The sequence below is a fragment of the Diabrotica virgifera genome, chromosome 4 (genome assembly GCF_917563875.1).
Source record: "Diabrotica virgifera virgifera chromosome 4, PGI_DIABVI_V3a".
NCBI lineage: Eukaryota > Metazoa > Arthropoda > Insecta > Coleoptera > Chrysomelidae > Diabrotica > Diabrotica virgifera.
In genome coordinates, this window is record NC_065446.1 from 263,931,173 (window position 1) to 263,951,714 (window position 20,542).

The 20,542-nt window shown below is 33.0% G+C and overlaps 4 protein-coding genes across 5 annotated transcripts in view; 2 read left to right on the top strand and 2 right to left on the bottom strand.

Annotated features, from left to right (window-relative positions):
- Window positions 1–1,017: 1,017 nt before the first annotated feature.
- Window positions 1,018–6,061, bottom strand: LOC114325408 (DNA-directed RNA polymerases I, II, and III subunit RPABC2). 2 transcript variants are annotated; one of them, XR_007697636.1, is made up of 2 exons: window positions 4,242–6,061; window positions 1,018–1,253 (listed from the first exon to the last, which is right to left on the bottom strand). XR_007697636.1 is itself a non-coding variant. In XM_050648943.1 (2 exons), the coding sequence occupies exons 1-2, from the start codon at window positions 4,447–4,449 to the stop codon at window positions 1,066–1,068; spliced, it is 396 nt and encodes a 131-aa protein (XP_050504900.1). In that variant the 5' UTR covers window positions 4,450–4,571; the 3' UTR covers window positions 1,018–1,065. The 2 variants fall into 2 exon arrangements, 1 of the variants encoding a protein (XP_050504900.1); XM_050648943.1 differs by having other exon boundaries at window positions 4,242–4,571.
- A 2,553-nt stretch (window positions 6,062–8,614) lies between these two features.
- On the bottom strand, window positions 8,615–9,982 carry LOC126883855 (uncharacterized). Its single transcript, XM_050649532.1, has one exon. The coding sequence runs from the start codon at window positions 9,980–9,982 to the stop codon at window positions 8,615–8,617; it is 1,368 nt and encodes a 455-aa protein (XP_050505489.1).
- A 1,021-nt stretch (window positions 9,983–11,003) lies between these two features.
- Window positions 11,004–12,524, top strand: LOC114325397 (2-aminoethanethiol dioxygenase). Its single transcript, XM_028273468.2, has one exon. The coding sequence runs from the start codon at window positions 11,623–11,625 to the stop codon at window positions 12,385–12,387; it is 765 nt and encodes a 254-aa protein (XP_028129269.1). The 5' UTR covers window positions 11,004–11,622; the 3' UTR covers window positions 12,388–12,524.
- A 5,737-nt stretch (window positions 12,525–18,261) lies between these two features.
- LOC114325376 (nuclear cap-binding protein subunit 3) overlaps window positions 18,262–20,542 on the top strand; it is a 34,680-nt gene continuing 32,399 nt past the window's right edge. Inside the window, exons 1-2 of the mRNA XM_028273440.2 lie at window positions 18,262–18,449; window positions 18,728–19,280. Of these exons, the coding sequence (XP_028129241.2) occupies window positions 18,330–18,449; window positions 18,728–19,280 (673 nt within the window). The 5' untranslated portion in view covers window positions 18,262–18,329. The remainder of the gene's footprint in view (window positions 18,450–18,727; window positions 19,281–20,542) is intronic.

A 20,542-nucleotide genomic window follows, 5' to 3' on the forward strand; every position in this document is an offset into this window, starting at 1 on the left:
TTGTATTTTGACAACGGCACCCGATTTGGGCGTCGAAACGTTAATAAAAATCATTGTTTAATAATATTGTGGCTTATTTCCCATTATAAATAGTTAAAAATAGTTTATAAATGTCAATAACTTGTCTATAAACAATTTTTAACTTGTCTATAAACAATTATACAACTCTCAAATGAGAATATTTGTATTTTGAACGTTAAAAGGTACATGTGTGGTAAGTTTTTCTAAAAACTTTACTACAACAGGAAAAATATGCAGTTTTATTTTATTATAAATAAATTAATTCCTTCTAGCAAAACTAAAGCATCATTGACATTTATTGCATTAGTTAGGTGGCTCTACTCGAGTTACTTTGGATTAAAAAAAATGAAGAAAATTGCTCTATACCTAGAAAGCGGAGAAAATACATTTTTTTAACGTATACCGATTTTGAACTTAGAATGATATTTATGATGAATGGTGATTATTGATAATAATATGATGATTAATGTAGTTTATTTTTGAATACTCGTACCTAAGTATTCACTTTTTTGCAATGTGATAGCAAAAGAAGCAAAAAATAACATCTACCGAAATTTGACGATTTCTACCGAAAAATTAGGAGCAGTCTACCGAAATTTTGTTTAAGACCTGTGGCAACACTTCACCCAGGTGAAGAGGAAGGCGTAGAAGAAGATGGCTGTAAGATGTAGAAGAAAATAAGAACAATGAATATTAGACTGGAAAACTGGCAAGGACAAGAGTCACAACAAAGACAAACATCATGCTATAAATAACATAAAGAAGTAATCCACCTCACCAAGAATATGATTTTGAATGCCATAGCGTTAGATATAATTCCTAGGGATTGTAATGCTTAATGAATGAACCCTCATTTGCTGGGGTATTCTTCCCATTGACATTCATTTTCAGTGCTTCTGAAATATTTCATTGTCCAAAAAATTTGTACACCACATACTGTATTTTTCTTGGAAAATATTGCACATTACACTTCAAAATATTAATAAAACATCTCTGTGATATAAAAACCTATGTATTAAATAATATCCACATAAAAATTACAATCTAGTGATCTATAATAATGAGCTCGTCTATTCCCCAATCTTCATAGGAATGGTCAGGTAAATATCTTCTAATAATAATTGGAATCTTTCTCTGTTTTAATTCCTTCATGGCAATTTGCAGAGGATCAGTTTCACCATCTAGTTCAACCATAACTGGGGCACACATGGCTATTTGCAAGGCTCTAGTACCTAGAATAAATTTACAGTAGGTTATAATTCTGGTATGGAATAACTAGAAATCCAAAGCATATTTTGAAAATATTTAATTGCTGATCTATTTTGATCTGTCCATCTGGCTTTTCTAGATCTTAAGTAAGCCTATGAATCAATACCTAGAACCCTATGGGAAGCAATAGAAGACATCGAAGCTCCATGATATTAATAAAAGCATTCTATAAGGATAACAAAGTCGCTATCAAAACAGGCAATAGTATATGCAGTCCTTTCAAGGTGACAAAGGGGCTATTACAGGGTCCACGTCCCCTACTCTGTTCAAAATATTCCTGGAAAAAAACCTTGAAACCATGGAAAAGAAAGTGTGAAGGAATGGGTATACCAGTAAGAAACAGATACCTTAAGTTTTGCTGATGACCAAATAGTCATCACACAAGATGAAGATGACCTCAGTTTTATGATTAGAAAACTGGAATAGTAATTTAGAAAGAATGAGATAGAAATAAACCTAAGGAAAACTGAATACCTAAAACAGAGAATACAGAAATTAAACAGTTGTAAATAGACTAAGGTAAACAATCAAAGGAACAGACAAGTACAAGTATTTAAGTTTTATCATATCCAACAAATAGTCCAAGTAATGAAGCTTAAAATAGGACAAAACCTCGCAATTTTTACAGAATAGATCGATTTGCTTGAAAATTTGAGAATAAGTAGTGGATAGTCCAAGGATCAAAATCTATATCATGCCGAAAGGCGCTTTTGCCATGGGGGTGGTTGCCACCCCATCTCGGGGGTGGAAATTTTTTATTATATTTCAATCGCAAAAGTTGGTAAAAACGTTCATTCTAAGCCAAAAACGTTCTATACATTTTTTTGATCAAATTGATAGTTTTCGATTTATTCGCTATCGAAAACGTTCTATACATTTTTTTGATCAAATTGATAGTTTTCGATTTATTCGCTATCGAAAGTGTTAGTTTTATATTGAAAAAATCGATGTTTTTAACACGTTTTCTGCTAATAACTCCAAAAGTTTTCGTTTTATCAAAACAACTTTACTTAACAAAAATGTACCTTTTCAAAAAATAAACAAAACCGTTTTTTTTATTTTTTTTTAAGACCAACAGTAATCGAGCTATATTTTATTATATGTTGGCTCCTCTTCGTCAAATGCTAAGTATTGTAGTTTCAAAGTCAACAGACGGGAAAACTATGCATTTTTTGAGGACAGCTTGTTCAATCTAATTTAATGTACTTAAAAATATCTATCTCCAGAAATAAAAAAAGTCTCTAGCTCAAAAATTAAGTGACTTACAATGAAAAGAATGTCAGTCCCCATTTTCTTCAGCGAAAAAGTGATCGCAAGCAACCCCGTAATCACCACCCTAATTAAAATTGGTCATTAACCTAATTTGGTATTTTTTATTTAGGTATTATTAGTAGGTTCTAGAAGTTTGACCGGCTTAGAATGATTAGTTTTAAAAAAATGGAGTTAAAAGCGAATAACGAATTTTTGTAGTTTGGCAAAAAATGACCTTTTCTTCAGAATAGCAAGATTAGCATCAGAGATATGAAAAAATATTTAACTATGAAATTGTCTCTTATTTAATTCCCAAGAATGTCATTTGAAAACAATTTTTTTACGGCAAAAATTGAGTGAGCTATTGACAATTAAAACTTGTAATAACATGCAAAAACCACCTTTACCAACCCTTTCAAAGTCACCTCTTTTCGTGACGGAGGATTTTAAAAAGATTTAATATTAATAGGCTTATATATTTTGTAAAAACCTACAAAATTATTTTTTACCAAACTTTCTAAGATAAAAAATTAAAAAGTTACGGTTAAAAAATCAATATATTTTTTTGAAAAAAGAGGAAAAATCCAATTGGAAGCATAATAATGTAAGTTGTCGGTGTTTTTAGTCACTAGCCTTATTCATTCTTATTTATTTATGTATTATTAATAGATTCTAGAAGTTTGACTGGCTTAGAATGATTAGTTTTTAAGAAACTGGAGTTAAAAGCGAATAACGAATTTTTGTAGTTTGGTAAAAAATGCCATTTTCTTCAGAATAGAAAGATTAGCGTCAGAGATACGGAAAAAGGTTTTAATATAAAATTGTAGGTCATTTAATTCCCAAGAACTTGGTTTGAAAAAACTTTTTCTGCGACAAAAATTGAGTGAATCGTAAATGAGTATATCGAAAAATATTGATTTCCTATATACAAAATTAACACTTTCGATAGCGAATAAATCGAAAACTATTAATTTTTTAAAAAAATGTATAGAACATTTTTTGCTTAGAATTAATGTTTTTATCAACTTTTGCGTTCAAAATATAATAAATAATTTCCACCCCCGAGATGGGGTGGCAACCACCCCCATGGTAAAAGCGCCTTTCGGCATCATATAGATTTTGATCCTTGGACTATCCAGTACTTATTCTCAAATTTTCAAGCAAATCGATCCATTCTGTAAAAATTGCGAGGTGAAAAGCTTCGGTTCCTGGCCTAAAAGGAACAACTGAAGAAGATATAAAAAATAGACTAGGTCAAACAAGAGACTGCATACAAAAATTGAACCCGGTACTGTGGGATAAGAACATCAGTATAAAAAAACGATATATATACTAAACACCATAAGGAGAAGTATTCTTATGGGTGTGAAAATTGGATAATAAATAAGAAAAACAAAATAAGGGCAATATAGATGGAATTCCTAAGGAGAAGCTGCAGAGTAACAAGAAGAGATAGAATAAATAACATAAAGATTAAGAAAAGAATGGGAATGCACTCGGATATAATAGACTACATAAAACAGAACAGATTAACTTGGCATAGACATGCTTTCAGAGATGAAGTGGACGAAGCAAATCTACACAAAGGGGACTGGCAAAACGGTTGAGTGAAGGAATACAGTAACACTGCGGAAATCCTTATGTATAGAATGACAAGAAATACAAAGCATATTTTGAAAATAATTAATTACTGCACGTACCTAATACTCTGGCTCTCTCATATTTGGTCATATATTTAGTTGTTATCCTCTTGTTTTTTGGTACACCACCTCCTGCTTGTCCTGGAGCAAGGATATCGATGTTATCTCCATCTTCCTCGGGTTGTTCGAGTTCTTCGATATTATCATCCTCTACGTCGTCATCGAAATCATCTGCTACATCATTTTCGTCAAATTCTTCATCAGCCATAGCTTTAAAACAGATTTTTTTTAAATGTGCTTTACTACAAAAATTACAACAAATGATGAAACGAAAGGAATGAAAATGAAACACATGCAACAACTTCAGCAGACTTCTTCTTCTTCTCTTCATTTGAATGGCCTTAGCTGCCAGGGCTATCCGGCCAGGATCCGTGAATATAGACTTGAATATTCAAGAGCCGTACCTGAGGTACATCTGGGCTTAAGCTCATAGCTCCTGAATCTGAAATAATCAAGAGATAGAAAAAAAAACTTTTTAATTGTTTATAAGTTCCATAACTAAAGTTCTACTATTAATGGTCTAGTTCTAGTACTACCACGCAAAACCGCACTAAGCACAAAGCACATGCATTGCAAGCAAGCATAAAGTCATAAAGTTTTTAAGCAAGCTACACACGAGTCATTGTTGATGTTAAAAACTTTTGCACTGCGATTAATGTCTTTGAGTTTAAATTTTTAAACAACACATCAGTTAATGTCGGATCACCTTCTAGTTCCCTTCTAAGCAACTGGGACTCTCTTTGGAACCTAGTACATTCCAATAAAACATGTTGTAAAGTTCCTACACTGCCACATAAACACTGGTTTGAATTCACTACCTTCAATCTAAATAAATGTACAGGAACACTACAATGTCCACTTCTCATACGACACATTTGTGTGATTATACCTCTCCCCAGGTTGGGAAATTTTGTAAACCATGCCTTTTTATATGGAACTGTAACTTGTGAGCAATAAGTAATTCCTTTTGCCTGTCCTATTTGTTGGAATCGATTTTCCCAACCGATCCATAGGTTTTCTTTATATTTAATTTGAAAATCTTTAAAGGAGGCCTTTGGTTCTTCACTAATGGGCAGCTTTCTTCCAAGATTCGCAAGATGGTCAGCTCTATCATTCCCAATAATTCCAGTGTGACTTGGAATCCATGCAAATTTAATTTCTCTATGTTGTTCATCAAATTCACATAGTTTTTGTTTTAGTTGGAGAGTTTGTGAGTCTATTGCCGCCCTGTAGCTTGATCTTGTGATTTTTTCTAGAGCACTCTTAGAATCACTACAGATGAGGCACTTTGTAAAATTATTCTGTTGGATTAACTCTAATGCTTTTTTAATGGCAAATACTTCTGCTGAGCAAATTGAATTAGCGGAGGGTAATCTTGCTGTTAACTGTGTTCTCTCGTTAAGGTATATCCCAATACCTACATTACCTTGTTTATCTTTGGATCCATCTGTGAAAATAAGTTTATATTCCGACCAGTTATTGAGGTACCATTCCATAAACTTGGTTTGGTTATTTGCTTCTTTGCCCATATTGACAGTTTCATAAGCCATAGGAGAAATCTGAATATTAAGTGGAAAGGAGTGACAAGGAAATAAGGAGCTATGTGCTACCTCATGAATTTCATGTAAAGTATTCTGGAAAGCAGCCAGTATTGGTGGGAAATATTTTCTTCTCCAAAAACTAAAGTAACCCAGAAAGACATTGTGAAATTGCTCAATTGAGGCATATATTGGGTTGTCATAGGCTACTACTTTTAAAATGAATTTAGATGCTAGCCATATTCTTCTGAGATCTAACGGTGTTTCTCCACACTCTGACAAAATTATATGAACTGGAGAAGACCTCATAAATCCCCCCACCACTCTAAGAGCTCTATACTGAACCTTATCCAATTTTGCAAGTAGAGAACGTGCACAACCTCCCAGAAAAATGGATCCATAGTCAAGATGTGATCTAATGTATGCCTTATATAGAGTGAGTAAAGTTGCAGGATGTGCTCCCCACCAAGTTCGACACAAACAACGAATAATATTGACTCCACTGGAAGCCCTCAATGCCATCTTTTCAATTTGACTTCTCCAAGAAAGGGAACTATCTAGAATAACTCCCAAATGAGAAACTTCTTGTTTCCAATCTAAACGTGTGTTATTCACTGATATTAGTAAATTCGGAATATTATTCCTATTTCTATCAAAAAAAATTGCTTGACTCTTGCTAGATGACAGACACATTCCCATATCATGAAGTTTATTAGAAATACTTTCTACTGTACCATTTAATTTTTCCACAACATCCACCCAGCTGTTGCCGGAGCAATAGAGGGCAACATCGTCTGCATACTGAGTAATTAGAATATCCTCTGGCACACAAAATGAGATTATATTGATGACAATATTAAATAGTACTGGACTCAAAGGGGAACCCTGAGGAAGGCCCACATTGGTAGTTCTTGGTCCTAGCAGATTTAAGGAAATAGGATCACGAACAGACACCAAACGATTAGTCAATAAATGTTTAACCAATTCAATAAGTAACCATGGCAAATTGAGATCTCCCAAAGCGTCCAATAATTGGATGATTGACACTTTATCATATGCAGAAGAAATGTCTAACATAACAGCAGCTGCTGGTTTCCTTTTTGAGATATTCATTGAGATTTCATTGACCAGATGAATTAAGTTTTCAGACACCCCTCTACCTTTACGAAAGCCAGTCTGGAAAGGCGATATGATCATAAAATGTTCTACATACCAATCTAACCTTATTTTTATCATGTTCTCTAAAAGTTTACTAACACACGATGATAAAACGATTGGTCTCCAGCCCGAAAGACAATTTATATTTTTATTGGGTTTGGGAATTAAACACACTGTTTGTGATTTCCATTGAGTGGGGATATGCATTCCCTCCTTTAAACATAAATTGAAAAATTTTAACAGGAACTTGATTGCTGACTCTGGAAGATGTTGCAACATAGAAAATGTTATACCATCCTGGCCCGGCACAGTATCCTTTCGTTCAACCAAAACCAATGAAAGTTCGTTTAAAGTGAAGAGTTCACACTCGATAGTATTAGATTTCACTGGGTGAGACGCAATGTCCTCGAATACAGGTGGAGTCAATGAACAAAGCATTTCCTCCCCTAACGATAAATTACTAGGAGTTCTAACTGAGGCTTTAGTGAAAGCCTTATGGAAACTTCTCACTTTTCTCCACATTACTGATATTGGAGTATCAGGTGAAATTGTGGAACAAAACACAACAAATGATTTTTTCTTTTTGGATTTAAGTTCTTTTTTACAATGTGCCCTAATTTTTTTAAAATTAATGAAGTTTTCTAAAGAAGGTACCTGTTTGAACTTCTTGACTGCCTCCCTCTTTGATTTAATTAAAACTGAACACTCTTCATCCCACCAAGGTAATTGTGGTTTATGGAATCTAACACGCTTTTTCTTAGGGATGAACCTGTTTGCTGCGTCTAATATTAGGTTTTGAAAATCTGTGTAAGACTCATTAGGGATGTTGTTAATGTTAGAGTCAATATATTGGTTGAATTGTTCCCAATTGGCTTTTTTCACATTAAAGATACTGCGATCTTGAAGAGGGTCATTTCCTTGGGGACTATTTCTATCCTGCCCGTAACACACTACAAAAGGAAAGTGATCACTTGCTCCTATCTCTGGAAAAACTTCCCAGAGGCAGTCCACAGCCAAACCTGGAGATGCTATAGCTACGTCAGGGACACTGTTTGAGTCAGGCGGTGAGATTCTTGTCGCCTCACCTGTATTGAGAAAACACAAGTTATCCTCCTCCAAAAGATCTGCAAGACGATTGCCGTTCGGATTGTTAGATGATGAACCCCATAAAGAATGTTGGCAATTCAAGTCACCTATGAAGAAAAACGGTTTATCACACATTTGAACCAATTCTCTAAAGATCTCCTTACGAAAACGAACATCTGGTGTCTTATACGATCCTATAATAAAAAAATTTTCAAATTTGATAATGATAGCCTGCCATTTTTCAGGCAAGTGAATATGTGAAATGTCTATCCTATCAGCTGCCAGAGACTGATGAATAAGTACAGCTATTCCACCCCATCCATCAATCCTATCATCCCTATAGCAGTAAAAATTGGGAATATACAAGTGCTGTGAAAATTTCAGATGTGTTTCATTTAGAAGAATGATATTAACATCATATTCGTTAATAAACACCATTAGATCTTGCTTATTGTTAAAGAAACCATTAATATTCCAATGCAAAATATTAAATATCATAACTATATATATAATTTGTTACTATTATTATTATTTTTTCTTTTTAATATAAAAAATAATATATTATATTATCTGTAAGAAGTAAATGAAAATTCAGTCAACACTACTTTTACTAAAATTAGATGTATTATGTGACTCATCAAAACCTGCAAATTCCATATTATTATCAGAGGTTAAATCAACGTTTTTTGAAAATACACTATCCTGAGAATGTACACGATTGCGTGTTAATGAGAGTGCAAAACTTGGGCCTTGTGATCCCGTATACTTTTGTGAATCGTTTAATTTGTTTAAAATCGGTAATCTAGGTAAATTTCTGCTTAGATCCTCGTTTAATAAAGCTTTATGCGCTTCTTTGTCATAACTAATGTCTTTAAGAATTACTTTATTTTTCCTTTTAACTGGGACCACATGACTTTGACTCTGGAAATGGGGAGTGGAGGATGGGGATTTTTGAAGTGCTTGAGTAAATGCTCTGGGTGAGCTGGATAATAAAGAAGGAAAATCCCTACTTCTCCTCTGAAACATTCTCGAATTCTCTGGCTTTTCCTTAATTGGGGGAAACAGCTTGGCAGCTTCAAAAAAAGTGAGATCTTGGAAGACCATTACTTCATTTATCTTTTTCTGTCTTTCGAATTCTTTGCAAATTTTATTTGTGGCAAGGTGATCAAGATCGCAGTATAGGCATTTTGGTACAGAAACTGTGCAGCTTTGTACTGTATGTTCATCGGAACATTTCGGGCATCTTGCTTTTCCCCTGCACTGTCTTTGTGAGTGCCCAAATCTTAGGCATTTGAAGCATTGCTGTACAGGAGGGATGTATGGATCTACTGTTACCAAGTTTGAATATATGATTATTTCTTTAGGGGGAGTTCTTACGTCAAAGAGTAGTTGTACAGTTCCTGTTGGAATGTATGTAACGGTCCCATTGCTATCTAAAACTCTTCTGTTAAGTCGTCTGGCCGATATAATTTTCACGTTTTTTTGTAATTTACTGTCGTTAACTATGTTTTCCATTGAAATATTTATACTTACATCTCTAATAATACCCCTTGATGTTAGCATTTTTTGAGGTATATAAGCAAGAAATCCTTTCTCTAGGATTTCTGTGCTATTTAGTACCATATTTGCCTGTTTGGAGGTGTTAAAAATTACTCCAATTCTATTCATGCCTTTTCTGCTAATTTCTTTAATTCCAGTCGTACCCATTGTATGAAATACTTTCCCAATATCCATAGGATGGATATTTCCTGCTTTTCCCTTGTCACTCTCTATCATAATAAGGAATGGGCCGAAGTCAGTGTCCTTGTATTCAACTTTTCTTCTACTAATATTTTCAATCCTAGATGATAAGTTATTAACTTCTGTTAACATGATCTGATCGTTTTGGAATTTATTTTTTAAAGCACAGAGTTCTCTTTCTATTAAATTAATGTTATTTTTATGTCTCGGGGCTAGCATGTGTATGGAATTTAAAAAATTTTGCGAGTTCAATGAAAGCAAAGCATAGATCCCGCCCCCTTTGTCAGGGGGGCCGGGAGAGTTTGTGTCCATCTCCTAAGCCAGCCTCTACTCTACTATACTACTGCTACTATGATTATATAAAGGCAAAACTTACAGAAAAGTCCTTAGTATTTCTTATTCACTACTAACGTATTATCCCGTTTTAACTTTTAACTTAACTACTAAATTAATGTTCAAACACTAACTAACTATATCTACAGTATAATTACTTAATTTATAACAATTTTAACGCGATGATTTAAGATTTTTCTGACAAAACATCTAATCACACCCACGCCATTTTCTCACCAAAACAAAACCTCAACTTCAGCAGACTCTTTCAGAGCTATTGACATGACAGAAAGTGTCAGAAAGAAAGTTAGGTTAATGGCGTGGTCTAGTGAGGAAGTCAGCCATAAAACAATAGTTCAAAGAACAACACACCATAGAAAAAAGTGTTGTGTGATTTGGTAGAATGCGATCTTATCCTTCAAAAAATATGTCACGTATTTCAGCACCTGGAAAATTGGAAGGATACTACAAATCTGGCCTCCACATAAGTGGTCTGTAGCTTCGACATAATAGGTGTGAAATTTTAAACGTTCTTGCTGTTGATTGGATAGGAAGGGTAGCGTTATCTAGCCTCCACGCTAGGTACACCATAGCCTCCATACGGTACTTCCAATATTTAATATTATTTTATTCAAGTGGACAATAAAGGTAAAACACAAACAACTTTTGTTTCTTAATTATTTATTTATACAATAATGTGACATTTTACATAGAAATATGAGTATTTAATTTCGATTAAATATATGTTTACTTGTTGAATTTATCGGCTGCACACAACAGCTGATCGGCCATTAGACCCAACAACAAAACGCGAAATAAAATGTGTATTTTTAAACTGTTGGATAAACAGTACGTACAATCAGAAAAACTTACCTTTAAAAAGGTACTCGATTATGAAATAACAAAAATATCAAAAAACACGACTGAATATCAGCTTTTTATGGTGACACAAACTAAACACAAACACCAAACACATCAACATCACATAACCGACCATATAAAATAAGTGAACGACAACGAACGAACGAACACGAACACAGATTCACAGATAGCGCAGGATTTGTCAAAAGTCATGTTCCACCAATCACAATGCCGACATCAGCGCCTCTGACTAAACGGAAGGAAAATAAATACGATTACATGTTTTTTATTAGAGTTAGCGGGGCATGCAACACACGGCCTGAATATTGAAATTTGGCAATGTGCATTGAAGTCCTGTAAGTGTAAACATATCTCTGCATAGTTATTCCGTGCTTTATGTGGCTGCAAAATATAAATATATACTTCTATCTTCTTCTTTTATTCAGCTGTCATGAATGTCATTTGCTTGCATTTGTGTTTTGATTTGATTATGGTAGGGGGTGGGGAGTTCGAACTTGTAAATTTATAGGAATTATTAGGTAAAAACAATAATAAACAAATGATTTATGAATTAACTACCAGTCAGAATAGTTATAATATAAAGGAATTAAAATAGTTATTGTCGTAGAAAAACATTTTAGAAATATATAACCACTGGAACAATCATGGCTAGTCAAATACAAAAGGTGTTAAAACAAGCCCTTCTAACGTTCACAAATAGTTCGCCTGTTCACTTTATAGCAGGTCTGGATAGTTTGGCGTCTGTATTAGATAAAACTACAGCAGAAGATCTAAATTTTGATATAACTGCAGCCACCAAATCTGAGGAAGGCGCTCCTGTTACCTACATTGACGTCTTTGAAGATTCAACATTAACCATGGGCATTTTTGTTCTACAAAAAGATAAAAAGCTTCCTCTACACAACCACCCTGAGATGTACGGGCTCATAAAAGTGTTAGCTGGAAAAATAATGGTGAAGAGTTACTCCATAAACACGCCAGCAACTATAGAAGCTGATACGAGAAGTTGCAAAGACAATCAAACAGGTTCTGGCTCAAATATTATGTTAAGTCCCGACAAAGGTAAAAGGAAACGTTTTGTAACAGCAGAATTTGTTAGTAGTGATATCATCGGAGTGGACAGTAAACCTTGTATATTAGATCCAAATAAAAGAAACATTCATGAAATCCACAGCGTAGGTGGTCCAGCTGCTTTTATAGATATCCTGGCGCCTCCATACAATACTCTTATACCTGGGGTAGGACCCAGGTATTGTTCCTATTACAGTATTGTTACCATCTTGCCGAACGTTTCTAATGTTTATCGACTACAAGAGACAAAAAACCCTTCTTGGTACTGGACTGATACTGCTCCATACTTGGGACCTGATCCAACGGCTAATATGAACATAGAGAGTGAATCTGTGTGATGTGCTATGTTGTTGATTGTTTTGTTATTTCAATGTGATATACTGTATCATAATAAGTTATCATGTTGCACTTTTTCTTATGCATTGAATGACACATGTTACTTTATATGAAAATTTAATAAAAATTTTATCCCATAGTTCCAACCTTTTATATTTAACACCTACGCTGATAAATATACCTTGTATTACACTAACGGTTGACTGTGGCGAAGGTTCACTACGAGACATATATAACTAACTTGTAACGCACTCAATGTAAGTGTGATAAAAATGATCGATAAAGAATGTTCACCTTCTTTGGATTTATTTAAAATATGTATGCAGGTAAGATACTTGATGGATTTAAAGAGGAAGTTGTAAGAGTTCTTCCACACAAAAAATTAACTTTTTCTCGGGGTTAATCTTAATTTGAGGGTAAAATACTTAGGTATTATGTAATGTTGCTTAATTACAAGATTTTTTTAATTTACAATGAATTCATACACTTCTAAAATTATATTATTGAAGAGTAATAATTTGGAAAATGTTTATTTTTAAGCACTAAGATACTTACATCTTAATATAAGGTGATACATTACTGTCACATAGATGACAAACTAAACAGTCTTGAAATAAAATCAGAAATAGGACTGAAATACATTGTTTTATTAAATGTTATGTTTATATGGGACATAAAAACAACATTTAACTCATACATGCCACAAGTCAACAGTTTTGTCAACTATTACACATTTTATATTCTCAGCATCGTAGTATGTATTGTAGTTCAAATTTTTCATACATTTTAAATTACCCCAACATTTTAAAATAACCCGCCACGTCTAACCTAGAATTCTTCTTTTTAAAGGTACAAAGCTTAGCAGAGTACAAAATTAAAATGTTTTGAACACAGACTGCCATATCAAAAAAAGAAGAAGAGTCGAATCGTTCTGTGAAATGTCAACAGGCCGCGACTTAATAGGGCTTTTCATTCACAGTCATTTGTTTCGAGCTTCTGTCATGTGTCGTCTAATATTAATATATCTACGTCATACGTTATTGGTATTGCCAATAAATTAGGGAGTTTTTGTTGCTACGTAACGTACGCATCTCCGTATACGTAAAGCCACTAACGTGTCGTAGAGGATGAACGTTAAAATAGGTAGTTTTTGTGACTGCCTTAACGTAACGTAAAGTAATTTTTAAATTCCGTTGACATTAAAAAAATAAAACACAATATACAATTAATATACAAATGTAAAAAAAGATAAATGAATGATGAAATTGTATGGTTTTTATTGCTTCTATTTAAATATAAAAATATTATTTTTCCTTAGGTTAAAATTTTTTTATTTTTGTTTATACCTACTTTTTAGTTGTAAATTATTGTACCTACATCAGAATTCCAGTATAATGTAAATAGTTTGTTCATATTTATTTGAAAATTTTACAGAAATTAGCTCATTTATTTATCAAGTTATTAATTGTGGTGATCACTGTATTTCTTAAATTAATACAAGATTTGTTTGTTTTGCTTTATTAATAGACAACTTGAAAACAATAAAATTTTAAATCTATTATGAAGTTCCAATTTCCAATTACAAACACAGAATAATTTTACTCAAATAGACTAAACCAATAACCAATATAACCTTAAATATTTATAAACGGGTACTGGTAGTACGCTGATGAAATGTTCATTTACTTCATTTGGTAGCCATTGGTAGATAATCGCCAATCGGGCAAGATCCTCGTGTGCATTCGGTGACTTTCGTCTCGATAGGGATGCGTTCTCACGTACGTATCAGAGCGCTACTTTAGGTAATACGCATCGAGATACGGGAGTTCAACCATTAATGCGCAAGCGTATATGTCAAAAAGATGGGTTACGTTTACGTATTTGTGTGCACAAAAACTCCCTATTGATACAAACCAAAGACGTATGACGTAGATATATTAATATTATGTGACACATGACAGAAGCTCGAAACAAATGACAATCGATGAAAAGCCCTATAGTAAAACATTCTACTAAAATATTTTCTACACTCTGTGTTTTTTAAACACAGATTGCCATGTCAAAGCAAGAATAGAGAGTTATTGCCACCGGCAAATAAAGGATCCTTTATTACAGGATACTTTAATAAAGGACAAATACAGGACGGGTCTAAAAGAGTGGTATTGCAAACGCAGTTAAAGAATCTTTTATTTTGACAAATGACATGAAATATTTTTGTAAATATAAAAATAACCTATAAAATTCCATTTGTCGATATAAATTAAAATAAGATAATTGAAGAGTAAAACGTTAAATTTAATTATTTTGTCATTTAAAGATGTTTAGAGAACAACATAATATATCCCATAATACTCATCGTTCAATAATATGGAAGTGCAATAAATTGGAAATACTATTTTAGGAGTTTTTAAATACTTTTGCATTATGGGTATATGTAATGGGGAATTTCTGGAGAATATATTATTAGGGAATAGTGGATATCCATTCCTCAACTACAACTACCGAATGACACCATTCCAGAATTTTCAGACAGAAGTTGTGTTTTTATAATCCATCACAAATCCCTTCAAGAATTGTTATTGAAAGAACATTTGGTATTGTGAAGAGATTTCCCATTTTACCATATGTAATGAGATGCAAGTTACCTTTTATTAAAAAATATCAGCTTGTTCAGTTTTACATATTGCAGTAGTACATAATAGAGAAAACGTTGAAATACTGGCAAATGAGTGTGCTGTTGATATTGATATAGAAGCTGTGGCAGTACATTTTCAACCAGGAGCTAATCTAATGCGACTAAATTGTGTGTGTGTGTTTCTTTAAAATTATTGTTCGACATTTAAAGCTAGCGCTTAAACTAATTTTATTTTTATTGGACTGCAGTTTGTTAATAAATTTATAAATAAATATAAATATTATATTGGTGACTGATTTTAAGTATTTTATGATCATTAGCAGGTTTTAAATAATAAATTTATAAATATATACATACATGCTATTGGCGTTTGATCTTTTATCCATTATGGCCCTCTCTTTCTTTCTTTTCACCTCTGGATAACTAGTTATCAGGAAGTTTATCTGACAGATTAGATACTAATAGATATCTGACAGAGAAAAACTTCCCGTTAACTAGTTATCCGGAGCTGAAAAGACAGATACTAAGGATACTGTTATATAAACTTCCCAATAATTAATTATCTGAAAATGAAAAGACCTCTAATCTGTCAGATAAACTTCCCGATATACAAAAAGATAATAGAAGAATTAAGCTTTATGCTGGTTTTTATTAATTTTTTTGGCAATGTTTAAATAAACAAATACTGATGGCACGAAATGGATCACGAACAAGGAGGAATGAAGAAGGAATTGGAGATTGTGTTTACCATTAAACGCATAAAACTGCAGTATCTGGGACACATATGATAAATCAGCACCGTTACTCCCTGCTGCAGTACATATTGCAAGGTACAGTCAAAGGTAAGCGAAGACCTGGTAGAGGGAGAATATCAATGGAACTGTTTCGAATCGCAGCTAGCAAGGTTACGATTGCTATATGATTTCCAACATTCGAAACGGATAAGAACCAAAAGAAGAAGATGGCATGAAAATGAAAGTGTATTAATACTTTTGATTAAAAACTTTATAGATTCTAATCTGTAAAAGATTAAATTTTCAAAAATAAATACTTGAACCTTTGTTTTATTTTGTTAACCTGTTATAAATCTCTTGAATAGAATTTTCAAAAATAAATACTTGAACCTTTGTTTTATTTTGTTAACCTGTTGTTATAAATCTCTTGAATAGAATCTCTATTTTGAATCTAGAATTTTAACAAATCCTAACTTTCATTAAAATTTATTGATCTTATATCTTCAATCTCTTATATCTTCAATAAATATTTATTTCTATAGAAAAATGTAAAATATATTGAGTTTAATAAATGGGTTACTGATATTTTAAGTCTGATCATTGTAATTAGTAACAATTTAAAATTATTTACGTAATATTCCTTTTTACAACTTCTTGTAATAACTCCAAGCTTCAATAAAATGTTCTTTTCTATATTCGTTTGGGTCAAAACATCAATAATCTATATCTCAGAATATTACTTAGAGTTGTTTTTAATAAATAAAACCCAACATACAACTTTAATGATGAAAGTTTAATTGGTTTAATCAAATATCAATCCCACAATACATAAATTATCAATCCAAAGAAGCGACAAGATAAATTCAAAATACAAGTGAAGTTAGACCTTTCTTCATATTTTTGACACGTTATGTCAAAATAAAGGAACTTTTATTAAAATAAAGGTGTCCTCTAATTTTCCTTAAATACAGGCGGCCTGTATTTTATTAGAGAGATATCGCAAATGCAAACGATAATATCGTGTCAAGACGTAAATAACGTATAACGTTCTATTTCAGCACAGGCAACAAGAGAGTTATCGCAAATGTTCTGGGGCGGGGCTTAACGTTATTATGACAACCGACGTTTGGTATTACAATGTAACCTAGAAATTAATTTTGAGGAATACTGTAATTGTTTGTTTTTGAAAAATGAATTTGGATATTGAGCTGGTTGACATGCATTTTAATTTTAATGATTTAACCAACAATAAATATAAATAGTTAGTATAAAAATAATATAAAATATCTGAATAAATAATATCCTAACCACAAAAAGTAGTCTATTGTAGACAAAATAAAAATGCACGTATTTCTCAACATAAGATGATTCACAGTATTTAGTTTATAAAATTTGTATTCTATACATTATTTTTATGTTTCATCCCAAATGTCAAATTAGCGTTAACGTTATTACCGTCCCTTATTTCAACCTAAATAGCGGGACACGCTATCCGGTATTAGCGTAACATTCATTCTGCGCTTGCGTACATGTCAAAATAGCGTATTCCGCTATTAGCGTGCGATAAAAATGCATTTGCGATATCTCTCTATTAAAAGACAAAAATAAAAGACGCAATACTGCGCATGCTTATATGTCAAAATAAAGGATCTTTTATTACAGGTCGACTTAAAAGACGTTGGCAATAACTCTCTAATAAGACTAGAATGTTGCTTTCAAATGTCGACAGGTCGAGACTGGTCGAGACTTAATAATAAAACATTCTACTAAAATATTCCGTGCACTCTATGTTTCTTAAACACAGACTGCCATAAAAAAAGAAGAAGAGTAGAATGTTCCTGTCAAATGTCGACAGACCGCGACTTAATAATAGAACATTCTACTAAAATATTCCGTGCACTTTGTGTTTGCGAAACACAGACTGCCATGTTAAAAATAGAAGAAGAGTAGAATCAGACTGTCAAATGTCAACAGGCCGCGACTTAATAATATAACATTCTACTAAAATATTTTGTGCAGATGCCATTTTAAAAAAAGAAGAAGAGTAGAGTGTTTCTGTCAAATGTCGACAGCCCGCGACTTAATAATAGAACATTCTACTAAAATATTCACCGCACTCTGTGTTTAACAGACTGCCATGTTAAAAAAAGAAGAAGAGTATAGATTCATGCTGTCAAATGTCGACAGACCGCGACTTAATAATAAAACATTCTACTAAAATATTTTGTGCACTCTGTTTTTTTAACACAGACTGGCATGTAAAAAAAGAAGAAGAGTAGAATGTTTCTCTCAAATGTCGACAGACCGCGACTTAATAATAAAACATTCTACTAAAATATTTTGTGCACTCTGTTTTTTTAACACAGACTGGCATGTCAAAAAAGAAGAAGAGTAGAATGTTTCTCTCAAATGTCGACAGGCCGCGACTTAATAATAAAACATTCTACTACATAAAACATTCCGTGCACTCTGTGTATTGTCAAACGTCAGATTTATGTGGCTTTGTGCTTTTTTCTTGATTCTTGCAGGTTATGTGTGTATAAAGTTTACATCAAAAATTAGCTCTTGATACGAGATGGAAATCGAAAATGAGCGTCCAAATATTAGAATTGAAATCCCAAATCAACAAATGGACGTTGATGAATCTGAGAATGAGGACGGAGAAATTGTTGATGACGACCAACAAGAAATACAAGTAAGTACTTGAAAGGAGTGGTTTGAAGAATAATTAGGAGATTTACTTTATTATTTATATTGTTCTGAAGCTATTTCTTTGTGGTATTTATGTAATTTACTATTCTAATTGGGAAATACGCCACAATTTAACTTGATAAATGATTTGTATTGATGTTTCGACTTCCACTTCAATAAAATCATTTTTCGAGTTTAATTGTGGCTGATTTCCCAATTAGAATGGTAAATTTTATTATTCATAACATGGTAACTGTATTGATATGTGTATGTACTTTTTAGATGCAACAAAGTCTCCCTGCATCAGTATTTACTACAGGTATAAATATTTTCGACGAAGAAGAACACAAAAAGCGAGTAGAAAGAGCCAAGAGATTTGCATTAAAACCAGAAGAAATCCACCATTTTACTGATGCTGATCATGAAGAGCTTAGAGAAAGTCTGGGAATTACAGACGATAATGAAAATTTAATCAGGTTCGATACAGTGCATTTGTTGGGTACGAAAGATATGTTAATTGAAGACATCTTAGACTACTTTGCTAAGTATGCTCCAACAGAAATAGAGTGTGTTGATGAACAAAGTGTTAACGTAAAATGGGTCGAGAATATAACTGCAGCAAGGGCTATGTTTTATACATCTAAAGCAGTGAAGGGAATGCCAGTTAGGCATTGTAACCAAGTGTTGGTTAAAGACTTTCTGGATGGAGAAGAACCTGAAGAAGAGCATGGTCAGAGTATTTTGCTTAAAAATAGACAGGTTGAACTTTCAGTAGATGGTGTTATTGTGCCAAATACTGCTAAGGATAAGTTTAAAAATGCAGTTGACATCACAGGTGAGTATTTTCTTCTTTTCTCCAATATTTTCGTGATTACTTCATCCCATGTCTGTCCTGGTCTTCCTCTTTTTTGGATTTCCGTCGTCATTCCATGTTGTAGTGAAGAGAGCTAAGTGAATATGTCAGTGTTTCCCAAACTTATTTTTCCGTGGCCCGGTTATTTTTGTGCTTATCCTTCGTGACCCACTAATTTTTTTGCATACCCTGGTGTGTTAACTAAACCCCTGTGTGGTTAACTAAAAACTTCACATTTGGAAGAAACTATGTTAATTTTATTTGGTTTTCGAGGACACTGGTTGTCGAGGAAAATCAGTGAAAACCCTGCTTATAGGTCGTAACAAAATGAATTAAAAACTTTATCGTTTTTTAAAATATATATTTTATAAAGACAGCCAAAAATCTATCAGTGTTATTTGGTCAAATATGTCTTTGAGTGCCCTATCACGAGATAGTCCATTACTGGGATTCTACATCCATTGTAAATTGATTCCTTATCTATGCTTTGTTGCTGTGGATGTGGGAAAATATTCCATCAGATTTGCCTCCAGTTCTAGCAGGTTTCCTTGAAAGTCGCTGGAATCTCATCCGGGAATGAATTCACGTTATACTCTTTTTGTAGTTCTGTTAGCTTTGTAGAAGATTTGTAATTTCCTGCTTTCTGAGTGGCAAATCCACAAATTAAGTTTTTTTGTTGTAGCTTCCAGCGTCTCTTGTACTTTAAATACAGTTACATTGCTACCTTGTAATATCATATTTAAATTGTTCAATAAGTCAAAAATATCACATAGATATGCCACCTTGATTAACCAATTGAAGTCATGAAAAGTGTTTTTAAATTGAAATATTGCATTCCCTAGCCACTGGTGGATGCTGTTCTATGACCATTGAAAGCTCTTCCTTGAATTCAATAAGTGCTTTTAAAACATTCCCTTTTGAAAGTCAGTGCACCTCGCAGTGTGACAGAAGATGTTCATGTTCACTCCCCATTTCTTTGCACAATACAGAGAATACTCTTGAGTTCAGTGGGTCAGATTTTATGAAGTTTATAAATTTTACACAGTCTTGCATAGATTCGGTTAAAAACAGTGACATTTTTTGACAGCTAATGCCTCTGTGGATGTTACATCACACCCAAGCACATTCTGCTGCTACGGCTTTGAATAGCACAATAAAAACATTTTAGTTTTTTTTAAGGTTTATAGAGGTTTTATTGTGGTAAATAAGAATATCGATGGCTTAGTGTGAAAACCTCGTATCTC

Bases quoted from the DNA above. Each gene is read 5' to 3' on its own strand.
- LOC126883855 (XM_050649532.1), bottom strand. From the start codon at position 9,982: ATGCTAGCCCCGAGACATAAAAATAACATTAATTTAATAGAAAGAGAA.
- LOC114325408 (XM_050648943.1), bottom strand. From the start codon at position 4,449: ATGGCTGATGAAGAATTTGACGAAAATGATGTAGCAGATGATTTCGAT. The intron at 1,254-4,241 runs GTACGTGCAGTA...AATTTATTCTAG, and splicing joins TGAGAGAGCCAGAGTATTAG to GTACTAGAGCCTTGCAAATA.
- LOC114325397 (XM_028273468.2), top strand. From the start codon at position 11,623: ATGGCTAGTCAAATACAAAAGGTGTTAAAACAAGCCCTTCTAACGTTC.